Source organism: Nothoprocta perdicaria, unplaced genomic scaffold, assembly GCF_003342845.1.
Source record: "Nothoprocta perdicaria isolate Ctin4 unplaced genomic scaffold, notPer1 scaffold_224, whole genome shotgun sequence".
Lineage (NCBI taxonomy): Eukaryota > Metazoa > Chordata > Aves > Tinamiformes > Tinamidae > Nothoprocta > Nothoprocta perdicaria.
In genome coordinates this window covers 1,161,135-1,184,101 of record NW_020455437.1, presented here as the reverse complement: position 1 = coordinate 1,184,101, position 22,967 = coordinate 1,161,135, and the positions used below count along the sequence as shown (strand labels likewise).

The 22,967-nt window shown below is 43.8% G+C and overlaps 1 protein-coding gene across 1 annotated transcript; it reads left to right on the top strand.

Annotated features, from left to right (window-relative positions):
- The first annotated feature begins 20,846 nt into the window (after positions 1-20,846).
- On the top strand, positions 20,847-22,496 carry CD93 (CD93 molecule). Its single transcript, XM_026039242.1, has one exon. It carries the CDS (start codon positions 20,847-20,849, stop codon positions 22,494-22,496), a length of 1,650 nt encoding a protein of 549 aa, XP_025895027.1.
- The last annotated feature ends 471 nt before the right edge of the window (positions 22,497-22,967 follow it).

Genomic DNA, 22,967 nt, shown 5'->3' with positions numbered 1-22,967 from the left:
CTTCCCCTGTTATTCCAGGAGAACTGGGTTGATGGCCCATTGGAGACAACAGCAAGACTTGTCTGTTTACTCAGGCCCTTCCTGAGTTAGTAGCAAAAGCTGCTTTTGGAGACTGGGAACTCTTAACTACTTTTTTTAAGCTATTGTTGCATGTGATTTATTAGTCAGCCATAGAACACTGATGGGCATACTAAAACCAAAGCAGGGGCAGATGKGTGTTTGTGGGTACAGAAAATAAAAGATAAGAAAATGAAAAAGGAAAAAAAAGATTTCTAAAGACATTTAAAATATCTGGCTTTAAAAGCCCAGGCCGCGATTCAGCCCTGGCTGTGTTGACTGGCCCAGCTGAGGTCTGACTCACTGTGTCATGAGTATTTTGGACACACAAGCAGGTGCTGGAAAAATAGATGCAACAAAATAGATGTGGAACCATCATGAGATGAAGCTCTCAAGGGAGCGGATGGGCAACACAAAGCACAACACATACCAGCCCATACTTCCAGGGGTAACTTCATAATGACCAGCCTCAATATGGGCTCAATTGCCCTCTAGATGTTTGCATAAATACAGTAATTTAAAAGAAAAAAAMCCACATAAGACAAAAACAGCTATTCATTTGCAGAATATTTCTTCCTCGCTCACAAGTATAACTGCTGTGCAAAACAGGATTTTGCTCCACAATTCTTCCATCCTCCCATCAGGCTCCAGCGCCAAACCAGTGCAGCACTGCCTTCCAGGTGCACCACAGCTGCTGCTATGTGAGGGTAGGCACAGACACCCACTGTCAGTGCCTGCATAACATGGTGCAAACATGCAGCACTAAAGCAAGGCCATTTTGCAACATGCTTAGTTTCTAGGTGCATCTCTGTGGAGTTAAGCAGTCTTGGCCAAAACAGATTATGAAAAAATCCTTCAGCAAGATCAGAGAGCTCCAAACCTGACTGGACAGCTAGCATAACTCAAAGGGGCCAGAGCCAGGCCCTTGGATGAACCCTACACAGCCCCAAAAGCAAGTGGGAGTACTGGAATTGCATAACATGAAAACCTTGTTACTCAGGGCCATGCTCCAACATCACTTAGAACAGCCAAGAAAGTTCATTGAGCCTGGGAATACAGGTTTAATGTCTCCAACACCTTTCACACCATGTCAGGGAGGAGGGCTGGTCCCGAAGGCTCCTGCAGCCACAGGGATCTCCATGTACCAGGGAAGCAGTGCTGATTTTGGAGTCCTGGTGATGCTGGGTGTTGTGCACGTAATACTGCACTTATGCAACAGCCTGCTCTGGGGAGGGGAGGACACAGGAAAATTGCCCTCCTCCAGGAGATCTACATGCAGTCTTCTTCAACAAGGCCTATTTTGGCACACATATAGACCCTGATTACTAAGCATTTCAGTGCAAAGCCAGGGATGCACATCCCTATGTGACCTCTAAGAGCATATGTTACTCATTATTATTAGAGCCGCTAATAAAACACTCTGCACGAGTTTCCTTGTGCACTCATTCAGGCCTGGAAAAATACAGAGAATGGGTGCAGCGTCTGCAAATACCTGAGCTAAATAACTCAGCAGAATGCAATGGATAGGCACAGCTAAATGCAGAAATCCCACTCCAAATCTCACACCAGCAACAAGCATCAGGGCAATGGTGACACCTTAGCTGGTGCCATTGGCAGGCTGGTGATACAGAGCCACCACCTCTGCAGATGATCATCACTGCTTTGCCACAAGACATCCTGCCAAGAGAGGGTCACAAATCCAACACCTTTTAAGCTGTAACCTTCTCCTCATTTTTCTCTCTCCTGTGCTGCCAGCTCTGCATCCTCTGCATTGATCAGGATTGGCCAGGGAAGGAAAGGCACACACCAGGGAGGAAGGGCACTTGATGGATTTATGATGTGGAGGAGTTGGGCAAGATGCAGATCAGAGAGAGGCAGGATTTGTGCGATGGCACCAACTCATCCTACTCTTGGCTCTGGGTGGAAACCTGTCCTGCCACACCACCCTGCAGGGCAGATCAGGGAGAGCTGAGCAGCACAGGAATGCTGCTGCTCTAGGAGCACATCCAAGCATCCCAGAGGAGATGCTCATGCAGGGCTGCCTGCCCAGCTCTGCCCCATGAGCACAAGCTCAAACTCAAGGGCAGGCCAAGATAAACTCATCGTTATCTGCAAGAGCGACGAAACATCTTGATGGAAGAGATGTTGTTTTGAACATTATGTATCTGAACAAGGGGGAGAAGCTCCTCCTGGAGTCTGTCTAGCTTGTGAAATAGATGAAAGATGCTCTTTGAGCAGCTGATTGCTAAAAAACAAGAGGCATTTTAAACCCAGCCAGGTTCTGAGCCCAAACCTATCACTGATGCTAACCAAAGGAGTGCTCAAATTGTCCAGTTGGCCAGGAATAAAACATCCCTTGGGAGAAAGCCCATCTCCATGGGCAAAGAAAAGCCATGTGTGAAGCTGGCCTGAATGCAGCCACAAGATCAGCAATCCTATGTCCTGATTATAGAACTTTTGGCATGGGGGAGAGAAAAGAAAGAAGTTCCTCAAAAGCTGCAACCTGAAAGCCATTTCAATGAGTAATACTGAGAAACTGCAAAAGCTGATAAAGTTTGGGTTATAAACTTAAATTGGATGTTTCTGGGATTTAAAAGGTGGGAGAACGAGTGGGGATTTATAGATACACACATGTTGCGTTGCTGCTCAAAATCAACATGGTATTTGGTGGAAACTGATCCTTCTACTCATTTCTCGTTTATTTCCTTTCATTCAGGTTGCTATTTGCTTGCTAAATCACAAATAACAACAACAACAACAACAAAAACACCTGTTTTCATACAATTACTCTGCTATCTAGCAAGCATTTTCACAGATTCACAGATTCACAGAATATTTAAGGTTGGAAGGGACCTCTAGAGATCATCTAGTCCAACCTTCCTGCTCAAGCAGGCACACCTAGAGCATGTGGCACAGGGTGGCATCCAGGTGGGCTTTGAAGACCTCCAGAGAAGGAGACTCCACAACCTCCCTGGGCAGCCTGTTCCACTGCTCTGTCACCCTAACAGTAAAGAAGTTGCTCCTCACCTGGACACGGAACTTCTTGTGCTCCAGCTTGTGGCCATTACCCCTCGTCCTATCGCTGGCTACCAGTGAAAACAGCTTGTCCCCTTCCTCCCTGCATTCTCCCTTCCTGAACTTATACATATTAATCATATCCCCTCTGAGCCGTCTCTTCTCCAGAGAAAACAGGCCCAGCTCACTCAGCCTCTCTTCATACGAGAGATGTTCCATTCCCTTAATCATCTTGGTTGCCCTTCTCTGGACCCTCTCCAGAAGCTCCACGTCCCTCCTATACTGGGGAGCCCAGAACTGMACACAGTACTCCAGGTGCGGCCTCACCAGAGCTGAGTAGAGGGGCAGAATCCCCTCCCTTGACCTGCTGGCAACGCTCCTCCTGATGCAGGCCAGGATCCCATTGGCCTTCTTGGCCACGAGGGCACACTGCTCACTCATGGTTAACTTAGTGTCAACCAGGACTCCCACGTCCCTCTCCGTGGAGGTGCTTTCCAGCAGGTCGACCCCTAATCTGTACTGATGCCTGGGGTTATTCCTCCCCAGGTGCAGGACCCTGCACTTGTCCTTATTGAACCTCATGAGGTTCCTCTCTGCCCARCTCTCCAGCCTGTCCAGGTCCCTCTGGATGGCAGCACAGCCCTCCGGAGTGTCGGCCACTCCACCCAGGTTGGTGTCATCTGACAATGTAGAGTTTCCCAAATAATATAAAAGGGTTTTTCATATGGCTAGTGCTAGGAAAGAGAATGGAAGAAATGTACTTAGGAAGCACAACTACCTCATCTGAAATCCATCCTAGCCAGCAGTGCTGCATACAAATACACTATCTTGGAAATCAGGAGTTTGACTTGGATAATATAGTGACAAGAAACAACCTGTGTTGTTATATCTGGTCTAGATCCTGCATCTCTCATAATACTTGTATGCTTAACTCAGAAATTTAATACCATGTGCAATTCCAGCTGTTTTATATCTATATATAGAAATAAAATATCTATATATAAATATAGAACTAAAATATGTATATTTTAGATATATATATTCCCCCCCTTTTTAAGAACTTCTAGAAAACATAGTAAAAGTTTTTAATAACATTGACTAGACAAGTTTAATGGAACAAAATGGGAGGTATGAAACTTACTGCCCTGATCTAGCATAAATCAACAGCAAGGAAAAGGATTATCCAGTACACAGGACTATCACCTTAAACCTGGGAGCCTTTTAGCTTCCTGACTCAGACATTGACTTAGTCTGTCAACGCCTCAGCTTCCCCCCGGTAAAACTGAGATAACTTCATTGCTAAATTGATTAATACATTCAGTCTCACCAGAGCCTGAAGATACAAAGGCCTGAAGCCTGCAAATAGAACAAACTACATGATTTTTTACAAACATCAGTAAGACATGAGCCTACTCAGTATTTTCAGTGACAAATGCTTGCACTTGTCCTATAAATTGCATGGGAAGTGCACTGCATGTTTTAGGTATATAGCACAGCACAAGGTTTTACAAGAAAACTTTCAAAATAAGACACCTTTAGAATTTTACTTATATTCAGAATTTCTTATTATCTGCATTGGGTTAAAAACTGAAAAGAGACTGTTTTATCATATTTGGAATACAAAATTCTTGAGGGAAGCCAGTGACCTCATAGAAGTGACCTTAGCTACCGCTTGGTCATGACTGCTCAGTTCCTGGAAACTCCAAGTAACCCTCAGCAGGGAAGGGATTAACCATGTGTCAGAGAAACACACAGCAGCCCAAGGGAGCCAGSGCAGAGGATGGAGCTGTTAAAATCACTTTGTTTTAAGGACACAACTCATCACACATGGTTACACTTGTTACAGGAAAAACCTATGACGAGCATTACACCTTTCTTCTTGCTTTGCTCACAGGGCTGAGATAATAAATGTTTCTTTGAATGCTGCTCTGATAACAGAAAGTCTAACACCATTAGTAATAATGCCCTTGTGGCTTAAGACAATGAAAGTTAACCTTCTAACCTGCCGTAAGAGAGCAAACTTCCTCCCCAGAAAGTCCCCAAGTTTTCTGACTGCCTATGACTTGCATTGGACACAAATTCATTATGAGCAAGCAGCAGAGAAACTGCATGAATCAAAATTAAGAAATGCTCAAGCTTAACTATTCAAAATTGAGTGGGAACATTTCAGACAGGAACATTCTTTATCTAAACCAGAAGAATAAAATCACCCCTGAAATTTAGCTAGTAACAATACAGTATGGCCTTAGATAAAATGTCATCCCTTCCTGGAAGGAAAAAAGCAGTCAATGGACTAGATAAACTAAATTGCCTGCAGCACAGCTGTACAACAAGGATAGCTCAAAGCTACCTGAAAACAGCAGCCAGTCTTATAACCAAGACAAAGAATCTAAAGTCTCAGCAATATCCTGGGGGCAGATGGTCCAAGGACAGATCACAACCAAGTCTCATATCTCTGTCTACCAAAACAGTTTTTTAAAAATTACTAACTGGCAATATTAGCTAAAGCAATGCTGGATCAAAAGGACTTCCATAAAACACCAATGCATCGTAAACCCATTTCATTCCTCACCTGAGGAGCAAAGCTCACAGTTGCAACCAGCAGGCCCATAGGGAGCTAATCTGCAGCAATAGTTGATACACACCACAAAGAACTATCTAGGTACTTGCATGACAAGCACTCAGGGGAAGTATGCCTGAGAAGCAACCTAGCAAAACAACTGCAGCTTCACAAGCTTCATGTTTATCAAGTCTTACTTAGCACTGCCTTGCTGAGTTGCATGATTCCTGGATGCTGAGGAAAGGCACTACACCACTATGGAGCAACTCAGGATGATCAAAGAAACTATTGCTGCTCTTCATACCTTTGTTTTGGTGATGTGATAGGTGTTTTGGGCAACAGAAACACTTCATCATGGGATATTTGCTCAAGGTTTGCTGTGAGCTCTGGTTTCGTTATTTAGGTTAAAGAGAGGAACATTGGGAAAGTCTGTCAAGGACTTCTGGCTCTTCTTTTGGGAAGCACCTTTTCAAACCTCCTGTCCAGCCTTTGAGTACCTTCTCCTTGCTGCTACCTTGGCGTGGTGCCCTCCCAAGTGCTGCAGGGCTGTGTTTACAGGCTGTGGTTTCACAAGCTCAGCGACCACATGTGCAAGCAGACATCTAAACAGGCTAGGTGCCACAAAGTCACACATACTGTGAGATGAAAATATGCTCCTTCGGTGCGAAAACAATGACTTAATCCAAACAGATTGTAATGGAAGAATATCAAAGCAAATGTTATTTAGCCATTGCCAATGTATTGCATGTCAGAAGGAGGAGGCAGCTCCTCCCAGTTGCTTGCATGCATGCAAGGTCATGTAGTTTGAAGCAGGTCAGTACATGCATGCAGGTATTTCATCCGCTCTTAGTTGCACCACTGTTTTCTCTGGCTAGTTAAACAGAGGGTTGTCTCAAACTCRTCGCTGCAAGCTAGTTATGTGGTAAAGGGAACAGCTATTGGGAGCAAACTGGAAAGGGGAAGGATGCTACTTAATAACAGCAATCATCCTTAGCCACTGGGAAGTTATATTGTAGGAAGCAAATAGCAATGTGCTGGGGTGATTCATGAAAGGGAGGAAGATAGAGAGATGGAGGGCTCTGATAGTTCTATTCACTAAACTGGCATTAAAAAAATCTTAATGCTTAGATACAGAGCCTGAGGAGATGTAGATAAGGTAGCTTTATTGCAGTGCAGAGTTTGATACCAACAGAGCTAGACTTCTGGGCTTTCTTTTCATTGTCCTCTCCTAGCTAAGTTGATTGGAAAATAAATAAAAAGAAGTCTTTTGAAGGAAAATCAGAAACAGCAAATGTCAATCCAAAGAGGTAAGTTAAATTGATCTACTTTGATTATGCCAACTTTTCCAGCAGATAATATATCATAGGTTACATGAGTTATTGAAAATATGATCATAACCACACCTTTGCCATTTTAGCAAATGCATTAGCCATTTATCAAAAATCTGGCAAGTATGTATTAATTTTTTATAAAACATTAGTGAGCAGAACCTTACTGCTGAGATTATTTCTCAATATGCTGCAGATACAGCTGTCCAAAAATCACCAGCACAATGTTGTGTGACAATTAAGGATACATTTCTGTGTTGATTGTGTGTTGTTTTCTGTTTTTTTCTCCCAACAAAGCCCACAGTGAAAATGAGTTAAATGGGTTTTACCTAAGCAAAGCCATCAGGATCAGTACTAATTGCCATAATGTCTGTGTCATGCCCCGTTGCACTTAAGAARACATAGTTTTTAACTCTGTCCTGTCTCTGTATTGTATACGTTGTTCCTTCCTGGAGACTGGACAGACAGGAAGAGTTAAATTACTGCACACCCATCACTCCATTTTCATTTGCAAATATCCTATTTTTGAATATGTGTTTAAGCAGTCATTTCAGGGAACGGTGTCCCTGTGGCTATTGTTTCATGTCCAGCCTAATTGAAGATAGGTTGAACTGGCAGAAACATGTTTCCCGTAAATAAGCCAAGTGTGCCATAGAAGTAGCTCTTCAATTCAGTCCTTTAGAGAGGTTGGAAATAAGTCAGAAGGAAACAAGCAGGACCTGGGTCACACTTCACCATGGGACATCACCTTTTACATCTAGAGATTTGGGCAGGGATGTTCTCCTTTGTGTTAGGACCTGCACAATGGCTCCTTCCTTATCACGTGTTTGAAGGTGCTCCTTGGAGTCTTATTTGACTGGGTTTTGCAGGTTCCGTTCTGCTGGTGCTTCTTGAAGAGGCCAGGAGGAAAAGAAGGAGGAATGAGAGGAGTTTTGCTCCAGGCCCTCCAGCTTCTTCTCGGTAGAAGATTTGAACAGTTAAACACTTTCAAGGAATTCCTAAATATGACGCCTATATGATCATCAAAACAGAAGTCATGGCCTTCCCTTTTATTTCTGCAAAGTCAGATCATCAGCCAGATCATCAGAAAAGCTCCGCTAAATCCACATGATYTATTCATCCAAAGATCTGGCCCATTACCCAGGTTCATTTTCCATGGTTACCTGATTTTTAGACTCTGCTCCTTCTGAAGTGATAGGGAGGGTGTGTTGTCAATTTGTAGTACAACAGTAAAACTCCCAGGGGTTTTAGAGGCATATGCAAGTCAATGGTGCAGATGGGCATATTTTACCTTTGTTAATGATAGAGCCATATGCTGTATGCAAACAGTGGTCTCCTGGCAATTTGTACTTTCATCTAGCCAATTTTACACTCTAGTACCCATGCTCTCTGGTGTCTCATGGAAGCAACTAGGAGACAGTCCAGTTCCCATTTCTGTAAAACCTCAGGATAGCCCCACAGAGACGCCATATGATGCTGAACTGATTCACCATTGAGCAATGCTAAATCTGGTCACTGAAGGGCAGTGGGGTTGTGATCACCCCACATGACACAAAACTACTGGGAAGAGGATGGCTTGGGGAGCTGGAAGAGTTATGATGTACTGTCAGTGTTTCCACAACAGGATCCTGTTTTGCAGAACTAAAACGACAAAGGCAAGTAATTCCAGCCTACTACATCATGATGGATGTTTAAAAAAAAAATTGTTCCTCTTCCACAGCTCAATTAGACACTGTCCCAATTACCCCTTTCATTTATTCTCTTTTTCTGGACAGTTGCTACATGGGCAGTTCCAGTGAGCCACACATGACCCACAGAAATGGATTGCGATGATCTCCCTGCTGCTTACGTTTTACACTGCACTGCTCTGCACTGCTCTGATGCAAGTATATGCCCTAGTGCACAAATCTGTCAAGAGGCCAACTTTCCTTCCTCTGTGGTGCTCGGCTTGGAACAGGGAGATGTTTTCTTTTTCTTTAATTCCAAACACATGGAGGAAACTATACGACTACTAAGTAAGCACTACGAACAGACACAGAGCACCAATATTTTACTTTATGAGTAGCATCAAAGCATCCCACTAACATTTTGCTTCTTTCCTTAAATATTGAGTAATAAATTCTCTAACTAATRTTCAGGGAATCCCACAGAAGAGAAATGAAAGACTGCAAAGCTTGGGACTGCTTTAACTGCAAAGTTAAGAACTACTTTACAATAAATATGTGAAAGTTTCACAGTTTTATTGCATTCTCACAGGTAGGAAAGCACATAATTTTCATAGACAGACAAATACCTAACATTGGTGATTTTCTCATTTGGGCATGGTGGTTTATTTTGTCTGCTAAGTAATACTGTGGGCCCATGCACTTTGGACTTTAWTGTGCATTTTCAACCAAACTATATAAAAAAAAAAGTTTTGCAGAGTCCTGGAACATAATTAATAATTTAATTAATAATTAAACATTATCAGTGCAAAGACTTTCAGAAGAGCACCCCCTCACAAGACATTTTCCATGCAAAAGCATCTTCTTGTTCTCCTGTGATAGATGGGCCTTTGTATGTGCCTTTGTGCCATGATTGAGATGGGGGAGCCTGAACATTTCTTCTCCGCATGCAAGCTATGAGTGTTCTTAACCGAGAGCTATGCCTGAAAGAGGAAGGCATGTTTCCTTTGTCACTGTATCTTTTGAGCAGACAAATTTAGGCTTAGACATATGTTTTAACTCTACATGTAGCACAAATCCCACAGTAGTGAGTCTATGGAAGTATGATGTGCCTATAGGAAATGTCTGACTCCCTGCCAAGAGTGCTTGGTGCTTGGTTACTTGTCTGCAGAGCATCTTGGTTCAGCTGCACTGCAAGGCTATAAAAACAACAAAACCTTTTATAAACTGGTAAGCAGGTAAAGATCTACAGGTTTGATCATTTCAGAAGCTCATGAATGAAGTGGCAAAGGCAGCCAAGCAAAGTAGAATTGTTTTCAACAATAGGGTATAACTGGATACTAATAATGATATGAACCACATAAACTGCCATGACTGTTAATTCATGGTTGCACGGCTTGGCTTAAACCTCTGAGAGGAGGCTTTTTGCACAGCATGTTTATTCCTAGGAGAATTTAATATTCTGCATAATGTATGGCCACAAATTGGCTGCTGGTAGCTTTTCAGTTACAGAAATACTGCTATTTGGTAATTACCATTGCCTGTAAACATGAAAGGAAAAGCCATGGGAGAGAAAACAAACAATCCATGGCCCAAGAACTGTTTGAAATGGAAAATGAATGGGTTCAAAGGCAAATAAACATAGATCTGATCATGCCATGATGCATTCTTTCTTCAACCACAGACCGTGTTTCAAATCCCTGGGAGGATTTTAAACCAGATCCATTTCAGAAAAGCAGCTCTGATACCAGGTRAATTTGTAATATTGCATCCCATCGACAAGGCAGCTACAGAGCCTCCTTCTCGCTCAAGAAAAAGCAGTGCAGATTTACCACAGAGCATCAGGATCCTACCCAATCCTTGACAAACATAAGAGAGGACAGAGTGATGAGAAAACAAGTCCAAGATTTATTTGGGTAACAAACTTCATAAAAATAACATTTCACAGTAATTCCCAAATCACTAATAAAGACAGAAAGTTAATTTACACAGGAAAGTCATGCCCAGAAAAATAAATGAACACAATAAGTGAAAAGGGTACATTTTATAAGTTTGGATTTGCATTGATTTTTCTTCACAGCTTGCTCTCTTCACTTATGTTTTAATTTTTCTCCCATTCCCATCTTTATTGTATTTTTATTCCCAAGGAGACAAAACAAAGTGATCCTGTCATCAAAAATGCCAATAGAAGGAAGAGTATAAATATAGCCAACTTAACCTCACTTAGGATTTAGTTCCATTCCAGTTTGTCCTCTGGGCAGTCCCTGTGCCTTCTAGACTGCTCAAGATTGCAATAAATGTTGTCCTGACACGACCCAAGGAGAGCCACTGAAACATCTTGTATTAGACATTCTGGCATGCACCCACACAAATCCATGGGCTCAACATTTTTGCAAATGAATAGCATGAAAAAAAAAGAAAAGAAAGCATGAGAGAGTCTACCCTAGTGGAATATTATCCAGGAGGAGCCAATAGTGCCAAGCATTGGGTCCGGAACAGGCCCAAGTCGTGGCAGAGGGCTCAAGAGATGAATCCAAGATGACAAATATTGTTATCACCATGTCACAGAATGTGATTCTGTTATGCGGAATGCCATTGGGGTCAGCTAGTAAGTGGGGATTCAAAGAGCAAGGCACTTTTCCACAGTGTTTTAAAATTAGTAATCGTTTTGATACAAAAGTTTTACTGAAAAAGGGAATACATAGGCCAAGATTTTAAAAAACACACACTGAACTTCCAGATTCCTCAGTCCATCTTTAAAACTCTAAACAGTGTCTTGATCTCCAAAAACTCAAATCAGGTTTTTCAGCTCTGCAATCTCTGTGAACAAATTTGATAACGAAGTGTGCAGCATTCTGGAATCTTGTGATTTTCATGACTCCTGTGACCTCTTTGTGGGACATCACTGCATAAGATCATTTCCATCTAATGATATTCCTAACCATAATAACCAAAGCTCTCAAAAAAGCTCTCAAAAGCTCTCAAGCTTCAAAAGCTCTCAAAAGCTTCATGATTTTCTCCTCAAAAGTATGGGGTTATCTTGAGCAACTGACAAAAATGGCATTATTTGCTCTATCAGGAGGAAGGAGAGATGAGAGTTAGCAGGTAGAGTATAATCCAAACATCCTCTTYTTCATCAGTCTAGAAAATCAATAAAACTTCTCTAGTTCTTTGACTGAGTCTCCTTGTGCCACAACTCAACTGAGTAAGAACATCAGTCCACATGCTCATACGGTACAAGCACGATTTGGGTGTGAGATTAATGTTGTGCAGTTTTCCAGAAAACAGAGCTTAAATCAGTAACTCATGTTACTGATGAGTACTGATGAGAACTGAGAATGATCTTAAAACCCCAAACTTTGGAACGATTACCACTCAGAATTACAGCTTGATCCCAAAAGAGAACACAAACAAACAGAAGTGCTATGACTTTTATGTGCCTTGGCTTTGTGAGAAGATTCCTGTGAACGTGCTGCAACATCAGAATGGAAAAGAAGACACTGTGCAGATGGATGTCTTTCTCTGTTGTGACTACATGGAAATTCTCATCCGTAAAAGAGGATAATGAGAAATGATTGTCTTTCACTGTTGTGAAACTGGTGTATATTTGGGAAAGTCAGCAAAATTATAGTTAACTTTTCAAAGTCAGTGTAGTTTTAAAGATAATAAAGCTGGGCACTTCCTGCAGTATTCTCCGCAGAGGAGAGGAAGATGAGAGCAGATTGCTGCTGACCCTTGATAATCCTTTGTTCAGGATGAGGGAAAAATGATCGTTGAGAACCTATCCCAAGGAACATCCCAGTGAAATGTAGTATGTTCTACAGTTCTTCCCAGAAGTGTGCTATTAAAATGAAAGGCTTTAATGTAATACTATYGCCTGCCATACTCCCCACCCCAGATTGCATACCTAACTCATTCCTCATCATTAGTATTCTACCTCCAACGCTGAGCTTGCTTTACTTTATCACTGTGTTTCCACACACCAGTGTGTTTTCCACTCCGTCAAAAACTAGCAGTCTGTTGAAAAAAAAGTCATCAGCTTTATCGAATAAAGGAGCTAACCCTACATTAATTATCTGCTCCTGTTCTGCCAAGCCTTTTTTCCTGCTTGAAGACCTGTTTAGGTTTCAAGAGTTCCCATCAAAACACACACACTTTTTGCTTCTCTTTATCCTCTATGTTTCAGTGCTGAACCTCTAATTAAAAGTACTGTCCATAGTACAAAGGAAAACAGAACAAATAAATAAAAGACAACCACACAATGCCCAGATCAACTCTTTGTTCATAAAATATATGATTTCTTCTCTGTTGTGTGGGTAGACAAAGCCATGAGAAGATTAGTGGGAAAGGAAAGGGCTCCCTTCATGGGGCTGCCTTTCATGTGGGATACTGATAAAAATCTTTTTTTTTTTTAATCTTTGAAATATTTTCAAAAGCATCCAAATTCTTGTAACTACTGTATTTGCATAGCCTGATGCGTAGAAGTTTGTTGTAGCCACATTTAGGCTGTGCTAACCCAATGTCTTTAGAGGTGTCTTACGAAGCCATCTTGTACTGTTCTGACATTGGGAGTAATTTTGTCTCTAGGCTTTGCCACCTATCTTGTTCCCCAAGAAATCAGCATTATAAAACAGGTAACAGTCTTGTCTGCTCTTTATAGGAAGCTGGTGCTGGCTGACTGCTCAGCCTTGTACTTTTGGGATCAGAAGCAACTTAATGAGTATTCCCAGTTGCTTTAACAATTGAAAGGAAGGCGGAAACACATCCTTTCCTTCCACTCTGAGGCCATTTATTGTCTTACTTTGGTACAGCTACTCACGGAAAACAAGATTTAAAGGACTTATAAATATGATTCTGAGCAATTATCACTAAAGAATAAGAAATATTTTCATTTCTTTTTCTTTTTTTAATTCTTTTTTTTTTTCTTCTTTCTTTTTTCCTTTTCATAGAATCATAGAATGCTTAAGGTTGGAAGGGATCTTCAGCAGTCATCTAGTCCAACCTTCCTGCACACACTGGGTCACCCAGAGCACGTGGCACAGGGCTGCATCCAAGCAGGTTTTGAAGATCTCCAAAGAAGGAGACTCCACAACCTCTCTTTTTAATTTTTAATTTTTAATTTTTAATTTTTAATTTTTAATTTTTAATTTTTGATTTTTTTCTTTTCAATAAACCAGGCTTTGTCACATTTATTATGTAACATGTTATAGGGAAGGTTTTCTTTCTCTATTTAAAACCACATACAAAACAAACCTAGACTGATTTGTAGAACATTATATATCTTAGCTTGAGTTAGGACAATCTGGTATAACCCTAAGTGAATTGTAATGCACACTTATAAGCATAAACATGTTTATAAACACATCGTATGTATAAGATACAAATATATGTGTTTGCAATATTTAATGTGTGTACCGACATAAAACAGTTAATAACTTCAGAGGGTGTAGATTTCCTGTATGAACAAATAGGTTGGATCAAGCAATGAAATGTGGCACCAACTGCTGTTGCAGTTGTACTTTGTCATCCTAAAAGGGAGACTGCCCAAGTTCAGCCCACTCTTGGGCAGCACAGTGAACCAGGCTAGTAACTTCATCTGTAGCGTGAGAAGAAGAATATGAGGACAAGAAAACAGCAACTTGCAAATGGGTTCCCCTCTGGGGGTGAAACCTCACTTGTTGCTATCCTAGTTACATGGATGTTTTCCATTAGCCTGCTTTGGCTCTTGTGGCTGTTTGCAGAGTATTTCTTGATGGAGTCAGTGATCCATCCCATTACGCTCTGAGCTTTGGAAGATATTTTTCCCCCCCCACTTATTCTATGTTGTTTGCTTTTCTGCTTCCTTCCAGGCATTCAGAATAGCTCCTGCAGCTTGGCTAGAGCATTAAGCCTCACACGTGATTCTGCTTTGTGACTCCTGGTGCCAGTCTCACCAGAGGACCTTCAGACGACTGCCAGTGTGTGCTGCCCTTGCAGAGCAGGGGGCTAACTTGTGGCCCAGCTTGAAAAGTTGAGAAAAGGAAAGAGGGGTGGAGGGAAGGAAGAAAAATTCCTGATTCCCTTTCAAAGATGGCCCAGATTTCATCCTAAAACTATGTGACCTTATATTAGAAATATTTGTTGGAGTGCACTGGCTTTGCTGAACAAGTAATATCATAGAATTTCACAGCTTCATAATGCACAGTCATAGCAATTCAAATTTTGAGAGTGTGGGTTTCCCCACTTAACTCAGATACAATCTTCTTGACGAGATACAAAGCTGACCCTCTCTCTCATATTCTAGAATAGAAGGAAGACTGGAAATCAGTCAATAATGCCAAACAAACAAGTCTCGCACAAGGCAGAATGGGAGAGAGTTGCCTCTTCTGTTTTTTGCTATTTTCATTCTCAGGGATGCTAAAATTCCTGCAGAAGGAATATGTCATGGATGTACATCTGACAAATTGAAACATCATTTAAATAATGGACAGCAACTGCATTTGGAGCCCATGAAGTATATGAGAATCTCAACACCAGTTATTTTTAATTTTACCTAACTGTAGTTGCAGGAAATATAATAAAGGCGATAGTCAGACACTAAATAAAGTTTTCCCTGTACTTATCTTTGACTTTCACAAAATCACAGAATATTCAAGGTTGGAAGGGACCTCTAGAGATCATCTAGTCCAACCTTCCTGCTCAAGCAGGCACACCTAGAGCATGTGGCACGGGGTGGCATCCAGGCGGGTTTTGAAGACCTCCAGAGAAGGAGACTCCACAACCTCCCTGGGCAGCCTGTTCCACTGCTCTGTCACCCTAACAGTAAAGAACTTCCTCCTCACCTGGAGACGGAACTTCCTGTGCTTTCTTTTCATTATAGCCTTATTAATTCCAACTTATTAGCAAGGGTCTCCAACACTGCACCCTAAGCATCATTCTTTAAAAACACTTCATTACAAAACATTCCAATCAGCTCTCACAATATTAAGATTTTATTACTTTAAAAGTAGTTGATAAAAACCTTACTTAATGTTCCATATGGTATTACTGTAATCGGTCAATCATCATCAAAACTAAAGTGCAATTGCAAAACACATAATGGCCTCTCTTTGGAGGCAAAACATCCTTCAATCCTTTTTAATTCAAAGAATCATAGAATCATTAAGGTTGGAAGGGACCTTTGGAGATCATCTAGTCCAAGCCCCCTTGCACACACAGGGTCACCTAGAACATGTTACATAGGATTAATCTCTTTTGATGGGCAATTAGCGGATTTTAGCAACCTGCTACAGATGAGTCTGTTGTTAGTGCAAATGAATGAAGTTCTACCCTGTTCACCTTCACTAGTGAACAATTACATGCAAAACTTTAACACACCCACGGCATCGAGGTTTTATCCCACCAAAATGTGCTTGCAATCCCCCTTTTCTGGCATCCACCAGGCCCCCAGAGGACCTTCCTCCAGGGTGCTACAGCATGTGCAGCGAGGGCAGAGCACTCCTCTCTGCAGACCCTGCTCCAAGCTGAGCAAGCCACGAGTGTGCCCCTGAGCACAAGAATACACATTTGTGCTGCAGAAGCCCGGGCCCTGTTTGCTATATACAGCAACAACGTCAGTGCAGAGCTCCCCAGAGGAACTGCCGGTTCCTCCTATTCTTCTCCATCACGGTCTCCGGGCTGCTCCTCGTGCAGGTGTCCCCTCGGCCTCCTGCGCGCTATTGTCTGCCACTGTAACCTTGGGTCTTGCGCAAACACTGCCTGTTTTCAAGCAGGCTGTGCACATTTCCTCCTCGGGCCTTTGAGAAACGTATTCTAATCAATGTCTTTAATAAGCTGGTCTATTTTTTCTGTGCAGCGTGGGTTTCTAATCTTGCTGATACGCTTTTGATTATTGCCAGGAATATGGCATTATAGGATTGATCAACTGGGAAGGAAGGGCAGACTGAGGAGTGATAGAAAGAATCAAAGCTCTTTTTAATTTAGAGCTGAGATTTTCAGATGGAACTCTCAGCCAAACGGAGAAGTTTATAGTGCACAGTGTATCCTATAAAAATTATGAAAGCAATATATATATTTTTAAATTGCCAAAAACTACCCTGTTGCAAACATGTTGGGTAAAAATTTTAATGTAAACTTCATAAATGAAGGTTTCATAAAAATGTGCATGTACTTGGGTTAGATTTCCTGTCTGTGAAACTGTAGCTAGCCTGTAAATAGCTCTAGTAGGAACATTCAAATTGTTACTAAAAGAGAAAATATCAGTGGAAAATTTGATTAGCTATATTTTTCCAAACTTAATGAAAGGATGTGATACTGCAGTCCTGAAAGAGAAATTCCAATCCATTGGAAAGGAATCCCCAATTTACAAATCTTCCACTGGATTAGACCTTCTATACATCATAAAGAAAAATATTGTCAACTATCAGTTAGTGTAGTGAAATAAAGTTTTCAAAGTATTTCTTTTTTCACCATAAATTGAAGTTTTTCTTTTTTTTTTTTCCACTGTGCTCTTAACCACGATTTTGAAGTAATCAGAGAACCTCTAGTTAGAACTGACCATTTCTTTGTGTACGGAACATTTTTCATCAAAAAAATGCCTGTGTGGATTTGATTAAAAACATTGTAAATTAAGTACTCAATTTGCCCAGTCATTCAATATGGAAAGAGAAAAGCCTGACAATGTTTTCATAAAAGCAAATATATATTTCGAACTAACAGAAAGGAATTTATTTTGTTGAGCACTATATTTCATATAAATTAAAAAAAAAAAAATCCCCCATATCTTCCAGTAAGGAATTTTGATTTAAAATAATTCTGAATTTTTTTTTCTCATCTTTTTTTTTCTTCCTTTTCTGTTTGGTTATTAACTCCGAACTCTCAGTTATTTACAAGTGTTAGCTGCAGAAACTGACAATTACTTATGTTAAATTCCTCCCTTCTTGGTCTACATCCCTTTCCTGTCCATCTGCGTCTTAACAAGCAAGCGTCTTAACGCTTGCTTCCTCCGCTACTACCATTCTTAATCGCTTACATTATGTGGAAGCTGTGCCATAAACCACCAGACACAGACGTTCAGCTCAAAGTCTCGTGTCAATCACCTGTCCAGGTGGGCAGTGCTGAGGCTGGAGGAGCACTAAGGGCTGGACTTCTAGTTTTGGCACAAGTAGAAGAGTTTGGGAAGGGCTCCTGGGTCAGCATGGGAGCAGAGCTGTGAAAGGGCTGTGCACTTCAAGCCCCTACCATCTCTTCGGGCTGCCTCCCGAGCAAACCTTGGAGTGTGCTGCTCAGGGGACGATACAGCACTCGTTGCTCAGCCCCATTGAGCTTTCCCTCCTCTGTATTACTACCTTTTGGGCATGCCCAGGACCTAGCTTCTCCAAAAATCTGCTCCATTCAGGATGAAAGATAAAAAAGGCAAATAAGAACCATGCTGTCAGCACCTAATGCTGACACAAGGGGCCCAGGTCCTGCAGCACCAGCTGATACAGCTTCCTGATACTGTTTCTCCACGGGGAAGCCACAAATCAGATCAGCACCAGAGACAGAAACTACATTTTTCTTTCTTTGCTCTTCTCTCCTCCCTCCCTTTGTAACTCATTCTTCCAAATCAGACATAAGTGACACTTTTTCTTTAACAGATTATACTTTTTCTTTTCTTCTCTGCCACAGAGAAAGCAGTTCATGTTGTCTGGTAGTTTGCCACGCTGCAGGTTTCATTGGTAAAGGGGATCCAGCTCCTTGGCCCCCTCCTCCTTTGGATCTCCTCAGTGTCTTTGCTGCTTTCAGATATGCAGAAAAAAAAAGGCTAGCCTCCATTAGCATAAATGTCTGCTAGTTAGAGGGTATCCCAAAGTCTAGATTTTGCACATATGTGCTTACTTCTATATGCGATGTATAAAATAAGGACATACATAATGGCTTTTCTTTCTAAGTAATGCTTGCTCTGCATTACTTAGTAAACACAGCACACAATGTCAGATAAATCATCAAATAAGTAGATTACCAGAAAGATTTGAGAGAAGCATTGAATTAATGGTCACTATTCGTGTTTGCTAATTGAAAAACAAGACAAGGAAGACTTCCGAGTCAAGGGGTTAAAATCTGAGCTGTCTGCTGCAAGACTTCAAGAGAAGAGCGTTGGAACGTGCAAAGACAGTCTAACGATCTTGGAGAGGAAACTGTTGATGAAGATGATAGTTACTGTGAAGACTGCAATGCTGATTGCTTAGACCCCATGCCTCTACTTTTAAATGGTTGCTCTGTTTTGACACCCTGTAGGCTGTAATTGAGACCCTTTTGAAGCCCAAGAGAACACACCAAAACTCCCAATTAGGACATAACAGATGTGAAGACATCTCCGGATCACAGCTGTTACTCATTTCATTTCTGCCTATCAATCTGCGCTTTCTCATCTCAAATTGTGGCTTCTTCTTGTGCCAAGACACTCATCTCTTTATTAGCTTTTTGCTCTTTTGTTATTTCACCCTCTAACGTTGCCGTATATGCTGAGGATTGTGAAAATAAACTGTCTAGTGTAATGTGACTTGTGTAATGCCTCTATCAGCTGTCATCAAACCAATCTCTGAGCTCATCTAAATATCTCCAAGCAACAAATGGGGAGAAAAGAAAGAGCATTGTGTCTGGAGATAATCTCACAGTTTCCTCTTCCTCAGGAGGTGCCATTAATCTCTGTGGTCTTAATACAGTCACCATCTTGAGCTCTGTGTCCATACTGCTCTGATTAACAAGAATGAGGGAGGAATCAGCTTTAAAGTGAGGGTAGTTTACAGTTAAGAAAGACAAAAAAAAAAAAAAAAAAANCTTTAAAGTGAGGGTAGTTTACAGTTAAGAAAGAAAAAAAAAAAAAAAAAAAAAAAAGTGTCTCAAATGCTGCATGTCTGTCTGCACATTTACTTCTGAATGCACAGCACATCCAACCCAGAACACCAGAACACACAAGGATGTGCTGGGGTGTGTAAAGTAATTGTTTGCGTATGTGCACAGCCAGATTGCACATGTAGTGGCTGCACTGAATGCCCACTTAAAAGCAAGCAAAAGCAGGAGTTTTGAGCAAATCCATATGGTGTTGTGTTGGAAAAAAATACAAGCTTGCTTTGTGTCTAAGACATCTTCTGATCTGAAGAAAACAAAAAGAGGAAATCTAGTAAATTCTTCTTCAAAATGTGTAAATATGTAATTTAAATCACATTCCTCAAATGGTTTTGTATCTAAAATACTGTCGTGAGAGAGTAATTTCAAGCCCATTTAAGAGCTTTTGTAACATTCATACATATACTTCAACATCAAAATGTATTCTATTAATCTCTTTCTCCCTTCTTTAATGGTCTCCTCTAAAGCTCATGACATCAGCAGGGGCAGGTCAAGTGATTACTAAGATATTGAGCTGGAGTATCGCAGCAATAATCTTCACGGGTGACACTGCAACACTGGTGGCCAGCCAGTGTTTTTCTCCTACTTGGAGGGATTGCTTTCAATAGAATTAGAGACTAGGTAACCGCATGGTGATGGAAATTCCCTACTGCCTACGGAGGAGGAATGGGTTCAGCCTCGCTGGAGGACTTGGCTTAGTTTTTACAGCCTGGACATTCTCACGACCCAATTCCTATTTAAGGATTTGTCCATCTATTTAAAGGGCATGAACGAGGGGGAAAAAAATGCATTGGAAACGTAATGTGCACATGAGATGTTGCGCCAAATATTCAGTTTCTTTTAAAAGCATGATAGCGAGGGATCCCACGACTCTCTTTTCCCCTTTTAGCTATAGATGCTTGAAAACTGCAGTGCCCTAGTAGGGATTAGAAAATTATCTTAGTGGGTGAGTACATTGCACTGTTTAAAAGGAAAAAAAAAAAAAAAAAAAAGGAAAAAAAAAGAAAAAAAAAAAAAAAAAAAGCAGGATTCCAGCTAGTTTCTCATACAGAAAAGTAACCTGAGCCAAAATAAAGAAAGCCCCTGAACGGTAAAGCACTTAAAATGGGAACTAGAAGCCTTTTTCATTGAGGGGGGAAAGCAAGAAAAAGAGCCAAATATCTCCGAAGCGATCAACAAGCTCCAAGTAACGAAAATACGCTACAGGAAGCGCAAGTCTCCGGTGATAAATAGGAGCCCCGGCAGCACAGGATGCGCGCGGGGCAGGCTGCTGGGGCCGCGGGGATGTGAGCGGCGCACACAGGCGCTGCTGGCCGCGGCGGAGGCGCAGTCGCTCGGGCACACACGGCAGGTATGGGCGCCGGGCTGCCGTCAGCGCCGCTGCCGCCACCGCTGCTGCTGCTGCTGGTGCCGGCGCTGCTGAGCGGCGCGGCGGAGCACGCCGAGGTGCTCTGCGCCGGCACCGCCTGCTACACGATGCACCGCGGCAAGCTGTCCTGGGGCAATGCACAGAAGAAGTGCCAGGATGACGGCGGCAACTTGGCAGCCATCCGGAGCGCCCAGGAGGCCCGGCACGTCCAGGAGCTGCTGGGCAGGAGCCTAGCAGGCGCCGGCTGGCAGGGCAATGTGTGGATCGGGCTCTCGCTGGAGAAAGGCAAGTGCGTGCAGGCCCACGACCCACTGCGGGGCTTCTCCTGGGCTGGTGGCAGTGGCGAGGCAAGCAACTACTCGGCGTGGCTGGCTGAGCCGCTCACCACGTGCGTGAGCCACCGCTGCGGCAGCCTGCAGCCAGCGGGGCTCTCCTCAGCGGGCGGCTGGGCCGACCGACCCTGCAAGTCGCCGCTGCCTGGCTACGTGTGCAAGTTCAGCTTCCAGGGCATGTGCGGGCCGCTGGCACTGGCGGGGCCGGGCACGGTGAGCTACCGCATGCCATTCGGCGCCGAGAGCCTGGCGCTGTCAGCGGCACCCTTCGGCACGCTGGCGCAGGTGGCGTGCGAGGCGGGCGGGCAGCAGCCGCACTTCGTGCTGTGCAAGGAGCGGCGGCCGGCGGGCGGCTTCGCCTGGCACCAGCGCGGGCCCCTCTGCGCCACGAGCTGCAGCCACCGCAACGGCGGCTGCGCGCAGCGGTGCCTGGAGGCAGAGGYGGGCGCCCCGCTGCGCTGCGCCTGCCATCCCGGCTTCGTGCTGGGCCCCGACCTGGTCTCCTGCGTTGTGGACAACRTCTGCGAGCCCAACCCCTGCGAGGGGACTTGCCGGCCCGGCGCTGATGGTGTCGCCAAGTGCAGCTGCTTGCCTGGCTTCACGCTGGCGCCCGATGGCCRACGCTGCCTCGACGTGGATGAGTGCCTGGGGCGGCCCTGCCAGCCGGAGTGCCGCAGCAGAGCCGGCTCACCGCACTGCGATGCAAACGACTGCGCGGCCGGTGCCACCACCTGCCCCCAGCTCTGCATCAACATGCCCGGCTCCTTCCGCTGCGCCTGTGCCCCTGGCTTCACCACTGCGCCTGACGGCACCACCTGCCTCCTCGAGCCCCCCGCCACCAACGGGAYAGCGGGGACAGCCCCAGGCACCCTCACGGAGCAGCCCCTGGGCTCCTCAGCACAGCCCACCACCACTTCCACCCCCACCTCCACCTCAACCTCCTCCAGCATCACCTCCTCCACCATCTCCACCACCACTTCCAGCACCACCTYCTCCAGCACCAGGGCCACCAGTGCAACCAGCATCTCCACCAGCACCTCCACTGCCTCCACCAGCACCTCTATGGGGCCCAGGTCTGCCCTTGACGCTGAGCATGCCGCTGACGGGCCCAAACTGCTCCTCTACTACATCCTGGGCAGCCTGGTGGCCATCCTGCTGCTCATGGCCTTTGCCTTGGCCTTGCTGGCATACAGGAGGAGGAAGGCCAAGGAGGAGAAGCGGCAAGCCAAAAGCGCTGCTGATGACTACTGCTGGGTGCCTGAGCAGGCAGAGGGTGGTGGGGCYGGCGGCGGCTTCAGGTGATGGCCAGGGCTGCTGGGAGGCCATGGAGCTCCCAGCGGTGCCCGCCATGGCACCTCTGAAGGGTCTCGCAGGGCAAAATGYGAAGCTGCAAGCAGCAGAAAGCCTTTCATGCATCCTCATTCAAAAAGAAAAATAAAGKGGTGGGGGTGTGCTGAGGTTTGGTGCTGTTTCTTTAGTGCAGTCCTGGATGCCTTTGTGTTTGAGAGCCTGTCTTGGGTCTTCTTGCAAGGGGAGATGTGGTGTTTCCCAACGCAGGCGCTCAAACCCTCCTGCAGAGACCCACAGCCCACGTGGCAGCCGAGGCTGCTGCTCACCTCAGAGGGGATAGATAGGATTAGACATGATTTATAACCATGCTGCCACTGCCTGGATTGAAAAGTTACAGGGGAAGGAGTTGCTTCCTGARCAGTTTAGGAATTGCAAGATTTGAAAATGATGGGGTTTAAGTCATCTGCACTGGCTGCGCCTCCA